An 18,274-nucleotide genomic window follows, 5' to 3' on the forward strand; every position below is an offset into this window, starting at 1 on the left:
GATTCACAAGGAGCCACACAAAAATCAATTTTTTCTTCTCTTTCCCCATGGCTTTCAACATGTTCATGTAACCAATCCTAAAAAAGTCCCTCCCATAACCAAACATCTGTCCAGCTCTCAACCCATTTCCCTCTTATCACTCCCCTCCAAACTCCTTGAGTTGTCAATACCTGCTGCCTCCACTGCCTTTCCTCAATTCTCTTCTTGACCCCCTCCAATTTAGCTTCTGCCTTAACTGCAGAGAAGTGGCCCCCTTTCAAGGTCACTGATGACTACTTTCTTGCCAAGTCCAAAGCTCAGTATTCTATAGTGCTCTGCACACAGCAAGTGCTCAATAAATACTAATGATTGACTGATTAAAAAGATGTAAGGATAGGCTCATTTTTTATCTGCCTTTTTCTAAGGACTTGTAATGTTAAAAATAACTGGTATTTGTTAAGTGTTTACTATGTATCAAGTACTGTTTTAAGCACTGGAGTAGTTACAAGACAACCAGGTTCCACACTGGGCTCACAGTTTAAGTAGGAGGAAGAACAGACTGAATCCCCATTTTACAGATGAGATAACTGAGGCACAGAGAAGTTAACAGTTGCCCATGGTGGCACAGCAGACAAGCGGCAGAGACAGAACTAAAACCCAGGTCCTCTGACTCCCAGGCCCAGGCTCTATCTAATAAAGCCATGTTGTTTTTTGGTGTAATGTGGTATTACTACAGGATTAAGCAAAAGAGTCACAAGAGTCATCTATTCTTTTATTGGCAATCAGACACTGTACAATATGATCCTCACTTTACACAAGCAGTGTTAAGATGATTGCCTATCTTAAAGTCACTGTTATTTTAGCTCAGTACAAGTGGTTTCAGGCAAAGGGCAATGATGAGTAAGAATAGGGAGATGAACGTAGTTCTCGCACAAAGTTCACCTCCAAGAACTCCTGTACTCTTGAGTACATTCATAGTGACACATCTTAACTACAATTTTTAACCAAGGAAACAATCAGTATGAAATACATTATGTTCATGCAACTGCTTACCTTTCTCAGGATCAGGTTTTCCATCTTCTTTCCCATCATCTTTCCCTTCATCATCTTCTCCTTCCTAAACCAATTCACATTATTAAAACCATCTATTTAGATAATGGATTACAAGAATTCTCAAGTCAGGGATGTCCTGCACTTTCCTGTACATTTCATTTGAATAGTCGATAAAAATCTGACTAATAATAATTTATCTAACATGACCTAAAAACAACTGGACCAAAGTTGCAAAGGAAGAAATAATGGTTTAAGGGTGGGATCCGAAACAGTAGTTAAATACAGTCCCTGTGGCAGAAAAGCCCCTTTGGCTGTGGAAATCACAGGACATTCTCAACAGAAGGCACGGCAAGGAGAGGGCTAGAATACCAGACAGACAAAGAGACAGAGCAAGTGGGGGAGAGACTTGGGGCAGAAATCTTCCATAGGGAAAAAGGACTTTCTGCCAATTCATAACTTGGTAATTAAGAGAACAGCCAATGGCTGGGTTTTCCTTTGGGCCAGGTGTGAGAAGAAACAAAACCAAGGCTTTGGCTTCCAATCTCCAAATTGCCCTTCCCAAAAGTGAAACTAGTGACTGCCATTAGAGCCACAAATCTCCAAAAAGTATATTCTGCCAGCTCAAGTAATTTCATACTCCAACTTCACAGGAGAGGAAAAAGAGGGAGACCGGAAAAAGGGAAACAGAGTTAGGAAAGAAGGGAGTGAGGGATCACAGGACTGCCAGTAGCAACTAAGCCACTTTTTCAGATTGAGGGAGACCATTATCTCTCTCCAGAATAACTCTACAACAGCAACTTTTATCTAAGGCTAAGTGTAGTGGTCTACACTCAATGAACACTTTTGATTGAATAAGATTTTTTAAAATAGTATTTGTTGAAAGCTTACTATGTGCCAAGCTTTGTACTAAGTGCTGGGATAGGTATAAGCTAATCAGGTTGGATAGAGTCTCTATTCCACACAGGGCTCACAGTCTAATCCCCCTTTTACAGATAAGTGAGGCACAGAGAAGTGAAGCAACTTGTCAAAGGTTACACAGCAGATAAGTGGCATATATGGGATTAGAACTCAAGTCCTTCTGACTCCAAGCGTGCTCTGTCCACTAAGCCACTGTGTTTCACTAATTTCTCTCAAAATAGTTACTGCTAACATAATCTACAATATAAAAGGAGAGGGACTAAATCCATTCCCCAGCAAACTTAGACAATGGAATTTGAAGCAAAACTCCACCCCCAGACATATCCTCGGGAGGAAGAGAGCCTCTGAGTTGGGGGAAGCCTCCAGAAACAGTCACAGTACAACAGGAAACTGTATACCAAACAGGGGAAAAATGAGGGAAGAAGACTGCTCTTGAGAGACAGGATTAATAAATGGCACACTCTCTGCTCTTTACTCTATTAGTTTGTTGATTCCACTGTCCAGGAAGAATTATCACTTTTTCATTGCGATTCTCTGTAGAGATGTCCATACCTGCAGTTTACCAGACTAGACATATAGGTACCAGAAGCGAAGTTGTATGTCCCCCTCTAGAATGTGTCTCCTGCTCTAGATTGTAATTTCATTATGGGTAGAGAATGAGGCTGCCGATTTTGTTATGCTGTAATCTCCCAAGTAACTGCACATAGTAAGCTCTCAATAAATGCAATTAATTGATTTATTGATTAATATGTAGATTCAGGTTGGAAGCAAATATTCTGTCTGTAGAAACAGGCTAGTACAGGTACAAAATATGATGCTGATGTTGCTAGAACATCCCCTACTAGTAGCATTCCCTACTAAGACTGGATGAAGAGCAATAAACAACTTGGACACAAGAAACATTATCTGGCACACAGAGTTGCATATCTATATTCCAGCAGCCTAAATGCAAATAAATTTCTATTCCTTCTAACCTGTACATTCATTCTGGGCAAGGCATGTAATTACCAATTCTGTTGTCTTCTACTCTCCCAATCACTTAGTACTGTACTCTGCACACAGTAAGCACTCAATAGATACAACTGATTAATTGACTTTTAGTACAAAATGTAAAAATTGTACAGGCTTAATCTAGAAATTCCCCATGTCTTATCACTGAGTTGAATCAATTTAGCAACAATTTTCCTTTTTGTTCAAACCTGTGGTTCTAGCCTATGATTCTAAACATCATAAGTACCTTGGGTTATAAACACCACTTATCTCCAGCCTATCTCCACCTCTTCTTCCCTCTCTCTCCTCCCCACTGCTTCCTTCCTAATTATTTAGGCTTACTGTGTGCAAAGCACTATACTAAATACTTGGGAGAGTACAATAATAAAACACCCCACAAAAAGTTCACAGTCATAAATACCAGTTTCCTCTGCCTGGATCTCAGCACAATCACCCTACTAAGCTTAACCTCGATTTCTCATTATCCTTTCTTTTTACATAAAGAAAGGGAGGATTGGCCCATATGTCAGTGGAGAAATTAAATGCCTTTCCTGAATTAACTTACTTTGGAATTTTTTTCAACTTTTTCAGATGCTTCCACAGTCTCTGTTCCTTCCCCTTCGGTGCCTTCATCTGAAAGACAATGGTCAGCACTTCAGAAGTCTAAAAGCTCAATTACATAGAATGAAAACAACATATAAAAGAGAAAGGAAAAAAATCATTAAAAGCCCTCAACTAAATACCAGTAAGTTACCATTTTCAGAGTCACTGTTGTCAGAGCCATCAGTTTTAGCTGCCTTGTTGTCTGGTTCATCAGTACTATTTGATTGTTTCCTCTTCTTGTTCTTCTTCTTCTGTGGCTGTAGAAGAAAATATCAGCCCCAAAAGATGAAGTATTGTATGACCTATGGCCTAAATTCAATTACCTCCATTCTTTTCCAAATTGCAAAAAGTTTCATTTTTGCTTTGCTGTTTAAATTCCTCTCCATATTTAGAATTATTGAAGAATGTCCAAATATGAATTTGAAGCCACAGCACTAACACGCTAGAAAACCAGGCAACACACTGTATTCACTTTCCAAATAACTTAGTATCTGCAGAAGAGGAAGACCCTCAAATTAAAGCTGGATACTTACTTTGAAGTCAGCATTTCCCCATGTTTTCCAGGTCCTTCTCATCTGTTTCAGGCCACTGCCAAATCCAAATCCAAATCGCATGTTCCCATATGCTCCTCTCATACTTTGGAACACTCCGTACTCAGGAATAATCTTCTGGGAGAAGAGAGATGGAAGCCGGGAAGAGACAGGGCCACAATGGCTTCGTGCTGCCATAGGGTCATCCCACATTCGTCCGTAGCCTGCAGCAACTGAGCGATTGGTGCGGCCATCTCTGGCCCAGCCTTGAGCCCTCTGGCCAAAAGAATCACGAATTTGAAACTGTTCCCGATAAGCATCGTAGTGACTTTCATAAGCCATCTCCATTTCTGGATCAATTTCACTATAGTCATAATCAAATCTGTATATATCACGATCATTTAGTGTCGCTCTTGAGTCATACACATCATAGGAATCAAACCTTAAAAAAGTGCATAGAATGCTGTCAGTCATGAGAGGCAGGAATGAAATATTTAGAAACACTTTATATCTTCAGAAATGTACATAATACTAATTCATTTCAATTCAGAAACTTTACTCACCTATCCCCACCTGAGCCATATAATCCTCCTTGCATCATGTCCATTTCTAGGTGAGACACCATATCCAAACGCTGGGTCACCATGTCTAAACTCTGGTTAATTTTGGATAAAACAGTATCAGTACTGGAACTTGTTGAAGTATTGGGGTTTGCATTTGTGTTGGTACTAGGAATTTCCCAAGAGTTTGAGGTGGCCATGTTATACCCATAATTGGAAGTGTTGTCCTGACCGTATCCATATCCATAACTATAGTTTTCATAACCTGAAATAAGAATAATAATTCCAATTAAACATAAATTTCAATGTGATTGATAAGGTTCAAAAGATCCTTCAGATAGCAATTTGAATCTGGATTAGTGTAGGAAAGTCTTTTAAAACAAAAGCACTGATTGCAAGAAATTAACATTTCCTAAAATTCTAAATCCAAATTTGGAAAGGTTCATCTGGTAAAAATCAGAAAATCCTGGCAGTTGTACTTTCATGAAATTCTGAAATTCAGGCTTTCCTATGGAACCATACTGCTACAATGTTGATTCAAGCACTCATCATTTTCAGGCTTTACTACTGCATCATCCTCCTGGCTGACCTCACCGCTCCAATTCATATTTAATTCTGCTGCCTGGATCATTTTTCTATAAAATTGCTCATTTCATATCTCCCCAAAACCTCCAATGATTGTCCATGCACCTCCACATCAAACAGAAATTCTTTACTCTGGGCTTTAAATCATTCAATCGTTTCACCCCTTCCTTTCTTATCATGCTGATTATAAACAATGCCCCAGCCTGTACACTGTGCTCTCAACCTACTCATTGTAACTCAATCTCATCTACCTCTCCACTGATCTCTCTCATATCCTCCTCCTAGCCTGGAACTACCTCCCACTTTGAATATGATAGACCATCATTCTCCCCACCTTCAAAGCCTTAGTAAAATCACATTTCCTCCAAGAAGACTTCCCTCATAAGACTTCCTTTTATTACTACTAATAATAGTGGTATTTGTTAAGCACTTCCTAAGTGTAAAGCACTGTTCTAAGCAATGGGGTAGATACAGGTTAATCAGTTTCTGTCTCATAAAGGGCTCACAGTCTTAATCCCCATTTTACAGATGAGGAAACCGAGGTAGAGAGGTTAAGTGACTTGACCAAGGTCACAAAGTAGACAAGTGGCACAGCCATAATTATAACCTAAGTCCCTCTGACTTCCACGCTTGTGCTTTATCCACTAGGCTATACTACCAATGCTCCCTTCTTCATTCATTCACTCAAAAGAATTTATTGAACACTTATGTGCACAGCACTGTACTAAGCACTTGGAATGTATAATTCGGCAACAGATAGAGATATCCCTTCCCAGTAATGGAATCATAATCTAAACGGGGGAAACAGCCAGCCAAGAAAAATAGAACAAAAAAAGACAACATCATCAAGATAAATTGAATCATGGAGATATACACCTCATTTACAAAATAAATAAGGTAATAAATAGTATATACAAATAAGCACAGGGCTGAGGGGAGGGAAAGGGGGAAGAGCAGAGGGCAGGAGGGGGAAAGGGGAAGGAAGGGGGAGCAGAGGGAAAGGTGGTGCTCAGTCTGGGAAGACCTCTTGGAGGAGGTGAGCTCTCAGTAGGGCTTTGAAGCGGAGAAGAGAGTTAGTCTGGCAGATGTGAGGAGGGAGGGCATTCCAGGACAGCTGGAGGATGTGGGCCAGGGGTCGACGGTGGGACAGGCTTGAATGGGGGACTGTGAGGAAGTGAGCGGCAGAGAAGCGGACTGTACGCGGTGGGCTGTACAAAGAGAAAAGGGAGGTGAGGTAGGAGGGGGTAAGATGATGGACCGCTTTGAAGCCAAGAGTGAGGAGTTTTTGTTTTGTGCAAAGGTTGACAGGCAACCACTAGAGGTTGAGGAGGGGAGTGACATGCCCAAAGCGTTTCTGTAGGAATATGATCTGGGCAGTGGAACGAAGAACAGACTGGAGTGGGGAGAGTCTGGAGGAAGGGATTTCAGAGAGGAGTCTGACACAATAATCCAGTTGGGATATTATGAGAACTTGTACCAGCACGATAGCCATTTGGATGGAGAGGAAAGGGTGGATCTTAGGAATATTGTGAAGGTGTATTGTGAAGGTGACACCGGCAGGTATTGGTGACAGATGGGATGTGTGGGGTGAAAGAGAGAACAGAGTCAAGGATGACACCAAGACTGCAGGCTTGTGAGATGGGCAGGATGGTCATGCCATCCACAGTGATGGGGAAGTCAGGGAGAGGAGAGGTTTTGTGAAGGAAGATAAGGAGCTCAGTTTTAGACATGTTGAGTTTTAGGTGGCGGGCAGACATCCAGGTGGAGACGTCTTTGAGGCAGGAGGAGATATGAGCCTGAAGGGAGGGCAGAGAACAGAGGAGGAGATGTAGATTTAGGTGTCATCTGCACAGAGGTGATAATTGAAGTCGTGGGAGTGAATGAGTTCACCAAGGGAGTAGATGGAGAACAGACCCTTGAGAAACCCCTACAATTAGAGGATGGGAGGGGAAGGAGGAGCCTACGAAGGAGACCAAGAATGAACAGCCAAAAATATAATAGAAGAACCAGGAGAGGACAGAGTCCGTGAAGCCAAGGTGAGATGAAGTATGGAGGAGAATGGGATGGTCCAAGGCAGCTTAGGGGTCGAAGAGGATTAGGATAGAGTAGGAGTCATTGGATTTGGAAAGAAGGAGGTCATGGGTGACCTCTGAGTGAGTAGTTTAGGTGAAGGGGACGGGAGAGAAGCCAGATTGGAAGGGGTCCAGGAGACAGCTGGAGTTAAGGAATTCAAGGCAGCGAGTGTAGATGACTCGTTCTAGGAGTTTGGAAAGGAAGGGTAGAAGGGAAATAGAACAATAACTGGAAAGGAAAGTGGGGTCAAGAGAGGGTTTTTTTTAGGATGGGGAGACCTGGGCATGTTTGAAGGAAGAGGGGAAGAAGCCACTGGAGAATGAGTGGTTAAAGAAAGAAGTTAAGGAGGAGAGGATGGAAGGGACAATAGTTTTTACAAGGTGAGCAGGAATGGGGTCTGAAGCACAGGTGGAGGGGGTGGCACTTCAGAGGTGGGAGGAGATCTCTGAGGATACTGCAGGGAAGGCTTGGGAAAGTAGGGGAGAGGGTTGGGAGTGGGGGGGATGGAGAAGGGGGAGGGGTGACTTTAGGGAGCTCAGACCTGATAATGTTAATTTCTGTAATGAAGTAGGTGGCCAGATCGCTGGAGATGAGGGATAAAAATAAATAATAATGTTGGTATTTGTTAAGCACTTACTATGTGCAGAGCATCGTTCTAAGCACTGGGGGAGATACAGGGTAATCAGGTTGTCCCACGTGAGGCTCACGGTTAATCCCCATTTGACAGATGAGGTAACTGAGGCACAGAGAAGTTAAGTGACTTGCCCACAGACACACAGCTGACAAGTGGCAGAGCTGGGATTCCAATTCATGACCTCTGACTCCCAAGCCCAGGCTCTTTCCACTAAGCCACGCTGCTTCAATGGGGGAGGGGGAGGAACGGGGGCCTGAGGAGAGAGTTCAAAGTCCAGAACAATTGGCGGGGGTGATGGGTATGGGCATCAATGAGTGAAGAAAAATAGTTTTGCCTGGCAGAGGAAAGGGCAGAGTTAAGGCAGGAAAGGATAAATTTGCAATGAATAAGATTGGCTTGGTGCTTAGACTTTCACCAGCAGCACTCAGCCGCTCAAACTAAAGAGTGAAAGAGGCAGACAGAGGCAGAAATCCAGGGCTGCGGGTTAGTGGATCGAGAGCGGCGGACGGAAAGGGGAGCGAGAGAGTTGAGTTAATAATAATAATGTTGGTATTTGTTAAGCGCTTACTATGTGCCGAGCACTGTTCTAAGCGCTGGGGTAGACACAAGGGAAGCAGGTTGTCCCACGTGGGGCTCACAGTCTTAATCCCCATTTTACAGATGAGGTAACTGAGGCACCGAGAAGTTAAGTGACTTGCCCAAAGTCACACAGCTGACAAATGGCCGAGCCGGGATTTGAACCCATGACCTCTGACTCCAAAGCCCATGCTCTTTCCACTGAGCCATGGAGTAGAGAGGGTGGACTTGAGGGCAGTAATCTGGTCATCAAGAGTGGGTAAATAGAATAGAGAGGCAAGGTCGGGAGAGATGTTTTGGGAGAGAAGGTTTGAAGGACAGGACTTGGAAAAAAGGGTTGTGGGACAAACTGGAAGGAGAAGGTTTGGGGGCAGGACTTGAAAGAAAACGCAAGGGGGGCAAAAGTGGAAAGAGAAGTTTTGGGAGACAGGACTAGAAAGTAAAGGAAAGGGGAGCTAAACTGGAAAGACAAGGTTTGGGGGACAGGAGTTGAAAGAAAAGGCAAGGTGAGCAATACAGGAAAGAGGGGGTTTGGGAGACAGATCTGGAAGGAAAAGGCTGGTGGGGCAAAACTGGAAAAGAAGATTTGGGGGACATGACATCAAAGAAAAGGGAAAGGGGGGAAATGTGGAAAGAGAAGGTTTGGGGGACAGGACTTGATAGAAAAGGCAAGGGGGGCTAAACAGGAAAGAGGAGGTTTGGGGGACAGGCCTGGAAGGAAAAGGCTGGGAGGGCAAAAGTGGAAAGAAAAGGTTTGGGGTCAGCATTAGAAAGAAAAGGAAAGAGGAGCAAAAACTGAAAAGAGAAGATTTGGGGGACAGGACTTAAAAGAAACGTCAAGGGGAGCAAAACTGGAAAGAGGTTTGTGGGACAAGACTTGAAGGAAAAGGATGGGGGGGGGCCAAAACTGGAGAGAGAAGGTTGTGTGTCAGCTGTGCCCTTGGATCTGATCCCCTTAAGTACTTGATATTCCTCCCAACCCCAGCCCCACAGCACTTACATATACAGCCATCTCCCCTCTCTGTAATTTACTTTAATGCCTGTCTCCACTACAGATTGTAAGCTCTTTGTAAGCAGGGATCGTATCTACCAACTCTATTGTACTGTACTTTCCTGAATGCTTAGTACAATGTTCTGTATCCAGTAAGCACTTGATGAATATCACTGATTGCTGATTGATGGATTAATTCCCATCAGATCTTCGTCTAGGAGTGTCTTGATTACCAGACTGGGATCTCTTAAACTGTACATAGCATTTATTTATTCAATTCCAATTTTAATTCTAGCAAGGTATTCACTCATATTATTGATGTTCAAGACACCTGTAAGTAAGAAGGGCAACTAAAATATGTAGAAACCTCTCCAAAGTATTTCCATTACAGCTCCAGGTAGAATGAATGACGGGCTATTTTAAATGAGATTTTGAAACACGTACTCAAGGAAACTGCGCTATTATGAAAAGCCACTCAAGATCTCAGTATCAATCAGTGGTATTAATTGAGAGCTTATTGGTTGAAGGGCACTGTATTAAATGAATGGGTAGCAACGATTCCTGCCCACAAGGAGATTACAATTTAGAGGAGACAGACATTCAAATAAATTAATAAATTATGGATACATACAAATGTGCATTATTCATTTATTCATTCAAAAGTATTTATTGAGCGCTTACTATGTGCAGAGCACTGTAGTAAGCACTTGGAATGTACAAATCGGCAACAGAAAGAGACAGTCCCTGCCCACTGACGGGCTTACAGTGTAAACGGGGAGACATACAGACAAAAACAATAGCAATAAGTAAAATCAAGGGGATGTACGTCTCATTAACAAAATAAATAGGGTAATAAAACTATATACAAATGAGCGGACGAGCACAATGCTGAAGGGAGGGGAAGGGAGGGGAAGGGAGAGGGGGAGGAGCAGAAGGAAAGAGGGGGAAAAGGGGGCTTAGCTGAGGGGAGTTGAAGCGGGGGCAGAGGGGCAGCAGAGGGAGCAGAGGGACAAGGGGAAGCTCAGACTGGGAAGGCCTCTTGGAGGAGGTGAGCTCTCTGTAGGGCTTTGAAGAGGGGAAGAGAATTAGTTTGGCAGAGGTGAGGAGGGAGGGCATTCCAGGAAAGTGGGAGGACATGGCCCACGGGTCGACGGCGGGAAAGGGCGAGAATGGGGGACGGTCAGGAGGTGGGCGGCAAAGGAGCAGAGCGTGCGGAGTGGGCAGTAGAAAGAGAGAAGAGAAGAGAGGTAGGAGGGAACAAGGTGATGGACAGCCTTGTAGCCAAGAGTGAGAAGTTTTTGTTTCATGCAGAAGTTGATAGGCAACCACTGGAGGTTTTTAAGAAGGGGAGTGACATGCCCAGAGCGCTTCTGCAGGAAGATGAACCGGGCAGTGGAATGAAGAATAGACTGGAGTGAGAAGAGGCAGGAGGAAGGGAGATCAGAGAGAAGGCTGACACAATAATCCAGCCGGGATATTATGAGAGCCTGTACCGGTAAGATAGCCTTTGGGTGGAGAGTGGATCTTGGCGATATTATCAAGGTGAGACCGGCAGGTCTCGGTGACAGACTGGATGTGTGAGGTGAATTAGAGAGCCAAGTCAAAGACAACACCAAGGTTGCGTGCTTGAGAGATGGGAAGGATTGTCGTACCATCCACAGTGATAGGGAAGTCAGGAAGAGGACAGGGCTTGGGAGGGAAAATAAGGAGCTCAGTCTTGGACATGTTGAGTTTTAGGTGGCGGGCAGACATCCAGGTAGAGATGTCTTGGAGGCAGGAGGAGATACGAGCCTGAAGGGAGGGGGAGAGGACAGGGGCGGAGATGTAGATTTGTGTGTCATCAGCATAGAGATGATAGTTGAAGCCGTGAGAGCGAATGAGTTCACCAAGGGAGTGAGTGTAGATGGAGAACAGAAGAGGGCAAGAACTGACCCTTGCGGAAACCCAACAGAGGATGGAGGGGGAGGAGGAGCCTGCACAGGAGACCGAGAATGAGCGGCCAGAGAGATGACAGGAGAACCAGGAGAGGGCGGAGTCTGGGAAGCCAAGGTGAGATAAGGTGTGGAGAAGAAGGAGATGGTCAACAGTGTTGAAGACAGCTGAGAGGTCAAGGATTAGAATAGAGTAGGAGCCATTTGATTTGGCAAGAAGGAGGTCATGGGTGACATTTGAGAGAGCAGTCTCGGTAGAGTGGAAGCCAGATTGGAGGGGGTCCAGGAGAGAATGGGAGTTAAGGAATTCTAGGCAGTAAGTGTAGATGACTTGTTCTAAGAGCTTGGAAAGGAAAGGTAGTAGGGAGATAGGGCGATAACTGGAGGGAAAGTGGGGTCAAGAGAGGGTTTTTTTAGGATGGGGGAGACATGGTCTTTTTTGAAGGCACAGGGGAAGAAGCCATTGGAGAGTAAGTGGTTAAAAATAGAAGTTAAGGAGGGGAGGAGGGAAGAGTTAAGGAGAGGAGGAGGGAAGAGTTAAGGAGGGGAGGAGGAAAGAGGTGATGGTTTTTATAAGGTGAGCAGGAATGGGGTCCTAAGCACAGGTGGAGGGGGTGGCACTTGCGAGGAGGGAGATCTCCTCTGAGAATACTACAGGGAAAGATGGGCAAGTAGGGGAGAGGGATGAGGCTGACTGTATTAATTTTCGTGATGAAGGAGGTGGCCAGATGGTTGGGGGTGAGGGATGGGGGAGGGGAAGGAACAGGGGGCCTGAGGAGAGAATTAAAGGTCCGGAACAATTGGTGGGGGTGGCAGGCATGGGTGTCAGTAAGGGAAGAAAAGAAGTTTTGCCTGGCAGAGGAGAGGGCAGAGTAAAGGGGGTAAAGGATAAATTTTCAATAGGTAAGGTTGGCTTGCTGCTTGGACCTTCACCAGCAGTGCTCGGCAGTTCGAGTATAGGAGCTGAGGAGGCCAACAGAGGCAGTGACCCAGGGTTGTGGGTTAGTGGAGCAAGAGCGGTGGAGGGAAAGGGGGGCGAGAGAGTTGAGATGAGTAGAGAGAGTGGAGTTGAGAGCAGTAACCTGATCATCGAGAGTGGGAAGAGAGGATGGGGGGCAAGGTGGGGAGAGATGCTTTTGGAGAGATGGATAGGATCCAGAGAGCGGAGATCTCTGTGGGGGAGTAGTACATTAATTCATTAATTCATTCATTCGTATTTATTGAGCACTTACTATGTGCAGAGCACTGTACTTAGCACTTGGAATGTACAAATCGGCAACAGATAGAGACATTCCCTGCCCTTTGACGGGCTTACAGTCTAATCAGGGGAGACAGGCAGACAAGAACAATGGCAATAAATAGAGTCAAGGGGAAGAACATCTCATAAAAACAATGGCAAATAAATAGAATCAGGGTGATGTACATCTCATTAAACAAATTTAAATAGGGTGATGAAGATATATACAGTTGAGCGGACGAGTACAGTGCTGAGGGAGTGGGACGGGGGGGGGGGGGAGGAGGAGAGGGAATGGAGGGAGAAGAAGGTTTAGCTGTGGAGAGGTGAAGTGGGGGGTGAGGGAGCAGAGGGAAAAAAGGGGGGAGCTCAGTCTGGGAAGGACTCTTGGAGGAGGTGAGCTTTAGGTAGGGATTTGAAGAGGGGAAGAGAATGAGATTGTTGGAGGTGAGGAGGGAGGGGATTCCAGGACCACGAGGAGGAGTGGAGCATGCGGGGTGGGCAGTAGAAAGAGAGAAGGGGGGAGAGGTAGGAAGGGACAAGGTGATGGAGAGCCTTGAAGCTTAGAGTGAGGAATTTCTGTTTTGAGCAGAGGTTGATAGGCAACCACTGGAGGTTTTTAAGAAGGGGAGTGACATGTCCAGAGCATTTCCGCAGGAAGATGAGCCAGGCAGAGGAGTGAAGCATAGACTGGAGCAGGGAGAGACAGGAGGAAGGGAGATCACAGAGAAAGCTGAAACAGTAGTCTAGCTGGGATATTACGAGAGCCTGTAGCTGTTCGGGTGAAGAGGAAAGGGTGGAACTTGGCGATATTATAAAGATATTATAAAGTACAGCTTTTCAGGGGGAGAGGGTGTGAGAGAGGAGGCAGGTGAGAAGGTTATGGTTTGAGAGAGGGATTTCAGAATTGGTGAGGGAGGAGATAGTGCAGTGGTAGGAGATGAAGAGATCGAGGGTGTGACCATGTTGATGAGTGGGCGAGTGTGGTGGAGCAGGAGGTTGGCAGAGTCGAGGAGCAATAGCAGGCGGGTGGCAGAGAAGTCACAGGGTACATCCAGATGGATGTTGAAGTCTCCGAGGATCAGAGTGGGCAGAGAGAAAGAGAGAAGGAAGGTGAGAAAGGGGTGTAGGTGGTTGAAGAAGTCAGTGGTGGTACCAGGAGGGTGGTAGATGACAGCTACAAGCAACTGGAGGGGTTGGTAGAGGCGAATGACATGGGCTTCACAAGAGGGGAAGGAGATGGAAGGGGGAGGAGGGATAGTGCGGAAGCTCCATCGGGGTGAGAGAACGAAGCGGACGCCTCCTCCTTTTCCGGTGAGTCTTGGGGAGTGGGAGGAGAAGCCTCCACTTGAGGGAGCAGTGGCGGAGACCGTGTCTTCAGGAGTGAGCCAGGTCTCCGTAAGGACGAGGAGGAGGAGAGAGCGGGAAAGGAAAAGGTCAAGGATGAAAGGTAGTTTACCTGGAATGGAGTGGGGATTCCAGAGGCCACACTTGAAGGTAGCTGTGGGTGCAGGGGGGAGAAGGGGGAGAGCAGGGGAATGGGAGGGTTTGGATGGGAACGAGATGGCGGGGCCCTGGATGGGGGGGGGGATGGGGGAGGTTGGACCAGGAGGCCTGGGATGGGGCATGGGTGGGGAAGAGGGAAGGGGGGAGAGTGGGAAGAGGGAGTTTGGTGGAGGGGAGCATAGGAGGAGGGGGAAGAAGGGTGGCGCTGGTAAAGCAGGGTTCTAGGGTGGGGAGAGGAGGGGGAGAGGAGGCAGAGGAAAGAGCGAGAAAGAGCTGGGAGGGAGAGGGGAAAGGGAAGGAGAGGATTGGGAGGGGCAGATGGGAGGATGGGGGGTGGAAGGTCATGGTGAGGCCAGAGAGGTAGGTGGCAGCACTGAGAACAATTAACAATAGCGTGTGGAAGCGGTAATATAGTAACATGATACAATAAAATAGTATTAATTAAGCTGGTGACAACCAGGGTCGGGAGTTGACTTGACTAAGGGTTGACCTGATCAAAGTCAAAGGCCAGCGGCAAGGGGTGGGGGGGGGTGGAGGCAGGGGAAGGGAGTGAGGGCTTCCCAAAATGGCCACTTCGGGTGGAGTGGGGGGAGGGTGGTTGGGGAGCACAATGTCCCCAGGCCCTTTGGACCTCTAATGAGGCAATGGGGAGAAAGGGTTTAGTTTCTTCTCCTTCAAAATTTATCCAACCTTAGGTTCACTGACTACTGCCCTCTGTTCATTCAGTCAGATGTATTTATTGAGCACTTACTTTGTACAGAGCAATGTACTCTAAGTGCTGGAAAGTAAATAAAGCAAATAGAGTCACTGTCTCACCGGCGAGGGGGAGTACAAGTAAACAAGAGTACAAGTAAACAAGAGTACAAGTAAACAAGCATCAGTATGAATAAACAGAATCGTAGAAATCATATGCAGCATGTGTTGTGCCGGGGGCAGAGCAAAGGGAGTGAGTCAGGGTGACATGGAAGGGCGTGGGAGCTGAGGAGAAGTGGGACTTTGTCAGGAAAGACCTCCTAGAGGAGGGACACCTTCAGTAGGGCTTTGAAGAGGGGGAGAGTCTGGCAGATTTGAGGTGGGAGGTGCTCCAGGACAGAGGTAGGAACCAAGAGTCAGCAGTGAGACAGACGAGATCGAGGCACAATAAGAAAGTTAGCACCAGAGGAGCAGAATGTGCAGGCTGGGATGTAGAAGGAGAGAAGGTAGGTGAGGTCAGAGGGGGGAAGGTGATGGACAGCTTTAAAGCCAATAGGAGTTTTGCTTCCTCCCAAGGATGATGGGCAAACACTGGAGATTTTTTGAGGAGGGGGATGACGTGCCCAGATTGTTTCTGTAGAAAGATAATCCAGGCACTGGAGTGAAGTATGAACTGGAATGGAGAGAGGCAGGAGGTTGGGAGGTCAGCAAGGAGGCTGATGCAGTAATCTACACAGGACAGGATAAGTGATTGCATTAACGTGGTAGTGGTTTGGTTGGAGAGGAAAGGGTGGATCTTGGTGGTGGTGTGACGGTGAGACCAACAGGATTTGGTGATGGATTATATATGGGGGGTGATTGAGATAGCCGAATTGAGGACGCCAGGATTTTAGGCTTGTGAGTCAGGAAGGATGGTTGTGCCGTCCCCAGTGATGGGAAAGTTAGGGTGAGGACAAGGTTTGGGAGGGAAGATAAGGAGCTCAATCTTGCAAGTGCTGAGGTGGAGGGAGGATGTCCAAGTAGAGCTGTTCTGAAGGCAGGAAGAGATGCGAGCCTGGAGGGAGGGAGAGAGAGAACAGGGGAGGAGATGTAGATTTGGGTATCAGCCACACAGAGGTGACAGTTGCAGCTATGGAAGTGATTGAGTTCTCCAAGGGAGACCGTGTAGATGGAAAATAGAAGGGGACCCGGAACTGAACCTTTAGGGACCCCCATAGTTAGGAGTTGGGAGCGGTAGGAGGATCCTGTGAAGGAGACTGAGAATGAATGGCCAGAAAGATAAGAGGAAAACCAGGAGAGGACAGAGTCAGTGAATCCAGGTTGCATAACGTATTGAGGAGAAGGGGATGGTCCACAGAGTCAAAGGCAGCTGAGAAGTTGAGGAGGATTAGGATGGAGGAGGAGCTGTTGGATTTGGCAAGAAAAAGATCATTGGTGACCTTTGAGAGGGCAGTTTCAGTGAAGTGAAGGGGATGGAAGCCAGATTGGAGGAGAAGAAGTTGAGGCAGTGTAGATGACTCATGCAAGGAATTTGGAGAGGAAAGTAAGAGAGAGATGGGATGATAACTGGAGGGGCTGTGGGTTCAAGGGAGGGTTTTTTTTAGGATAGGGGAGATGTGTGCCTTCAAACATGCAGTGGGGAAGAAGCCATTGGAGGGGGAGAGGAGGCAGAGGCGAGAGAGGGTAAGCGCTGGTCGAGAGAGGAGAAAGGGAAGGAGAGGATTGGGAGGGGCAGATGGGAGGAGGTGGAGGTGGAAGGACATGGTGAGGCCAGAGAGGTAGGTGGCAACACTGAGAACAATTAATGATAACATGCGAAAGCGGTAATATAGTAACATGATACAATAAAATATTATAAATAAGCAGGTGATGACCAGGGTTGGGTGTTGCCTTGACTAAGGGTTGACCTGATCAAAATCAAAGTCAAAAGGCTATCGGCAAGGAGAGTCTTGGGGCTCATGGTCTAAATGTCTCTGAGGCGGCGGCGGGAGCCTGAGGTTAGGATGATTATACCGTGTTTACAGGTAGTGTCAGTACAGGTGAAAAAGACGAAAGGGCAATGAGAGCTTAGACGAGGGCTTTATGACGATATGATTTTAGAAGGGCTCTGAAGATGGGAAGAATGGTAGAATGTCCTATAAGAAAGAGAGGAAGTTTCTGGCCAGGGGTGAATACTGGCACTGCTTCTAAGGTAGAAGGAAGGAGAAAAGAATAAGAAAAACAAGAAAGGGAGTATTTGATGGAGAAAAAGAAAATGATAAACCAGGAAGTTATGAAAAAGAAGGAAGGTGCTTAGAAGATGGCTGCTGATTACCAGAATCCTAGTTGTAACTGGCGTTTCCCACTCCTACTATCAGAGGAAGACGAAGACCCATGCCCGTCACCCCCGCCGATTGTTCTGGACCTTTAACTCTCTCCTTAGGCCCCCTGTTCCTCCCCCTCCCCCATCTCTCACCCCCAATCATCTGGCCACCTATTTCCTCACGAAAATCAACACAATCAGGTCTGAGCTCCCCAAAGTCACCCCTCCGCCTCTCCTCTCCCCCACATCAACCCTCTCCCCTACTTTCCCATCCTTCCCTGCAGCATCCTCAAAGGAGATGTGCTCCTTCCTCGCAAGTGCCACCCACTCCACCTGCGCCTCGGACCCCATTCCCTCTCACATTATTAAAACCATCGCCTCTGCCCTCCTCCCTTCCTTAACTTCTATTTTTAACCACCCAATCTCCATGGCTCCTTCCCCTCTGCCTTCAAACATGCCCTCGTCTCCCCCATCCTAAAAAAACCCGCTCTTGACCCCACTTCCCCCTCCAGTTATCGCCCTATCTCCCTACTACCCTTCCTTTCCAAAGTCCTAGAACGAGTTGTCTACACTCGATGCTTAGAATTCCTTAACTCCCATTCTCTCCTAGACCCCCTCCAATCTGGCTTCCGTCCCCTCCACTCTACCGAGACTGCTCTCTCTAAGGTCACCCATGACCTCCTTCTTGCCAAATCCAATGGCTCCTACTCCATTCTGATCCTCCTTGACCTCTCTGCTGCCTTTGATACTGTCGACCATCCCCTCTTCCTCCATACCTTATCTCACCTTGGCTTCAAGGACTCCGTCCTCTCCTGGTTCTCCTCTTACCTCTCTGGCCGGTCATTCTCGGTCTCCTTCGCTGGCGCCTCATCCCCCTCCCATCCTTTAACTGTTGGAGTTCCTCAAGGATCAGTTCTTGGCCCTCTTCTGTTCTCCATTTACACTCACTCCCTTGGTGAACTCATTCACTCTCACGGCTTTGACTACCATCTCTACGCAGATGACACACAGATCTACATCTCCACCCTTGTCCTCTCCCCCTCCCTTCCCTTCAGGCTCGCATCTCCTCCTGCCTCCAGGACGTCTCCACCTGGATGTCGGCCCGCCACCTAAAAC

General features: G+C 46.6%; 1 protein-coding gene across 4 annotated transcripts in view; it reads right to left on the reverse strand.

Annotated features, from left to right (window-relative positions):
- LOC114808758 (A-kinase anchor protein 8-like) overlaps positions 1 to 18,274 on the reverse strand; it is a 122,692-nt gene that overhangs the window by 26,604 nt on the left and 77,814 nt on the right. For all 4 annotated transcript variants that reach the window (XM_029056599.2, XM_029056601.2, XM_029056598.2 and 1 more), the window contains 5 exons: positions 4,637 to 4,898; positions 4,077 to 4,515; positions 3,695 to 3,800; positions 3,506 to 3,573; positions 1,033 to 1,096 (listed from right to left, as the gene is read on the reverse strand). In XM_029056599.2, coding sequence (XP_028912432.1) covers positions 1,033 to 1,096; positions 3,506 to 3,573; positions 3,695 to 3,800; positions 4,077 to 4,515; positions 4,637 to 4,898 — 939 coding nt within the window. The remainder of the gene's footprint in view (positions 1 to 1,032; positions 1,097 to 3,505; positions 3,574 to 3,694; positions 3,801 to 4,076; positions 4,516 to 4,636; positions 4,899 to 18,274) is intronic.

The sequence above is a fragment of the Ornithorhynchus anatinus genome, chromosome Y5, assembly GCF_004115215.2.
Source record: "Ornithorhynchus anatinus isolate Pmale09 chromosome Y5, mOrnAna1.pri.v4, whole genome shotgun sequence".
NCBI classification, from domain to species: Eukaryota; Metazoa; Chordata; class Mammalia; order Monotremata; family Ornithorhynchidae; genus Ornithorhynchus; species Ornithorhynchus anatinus.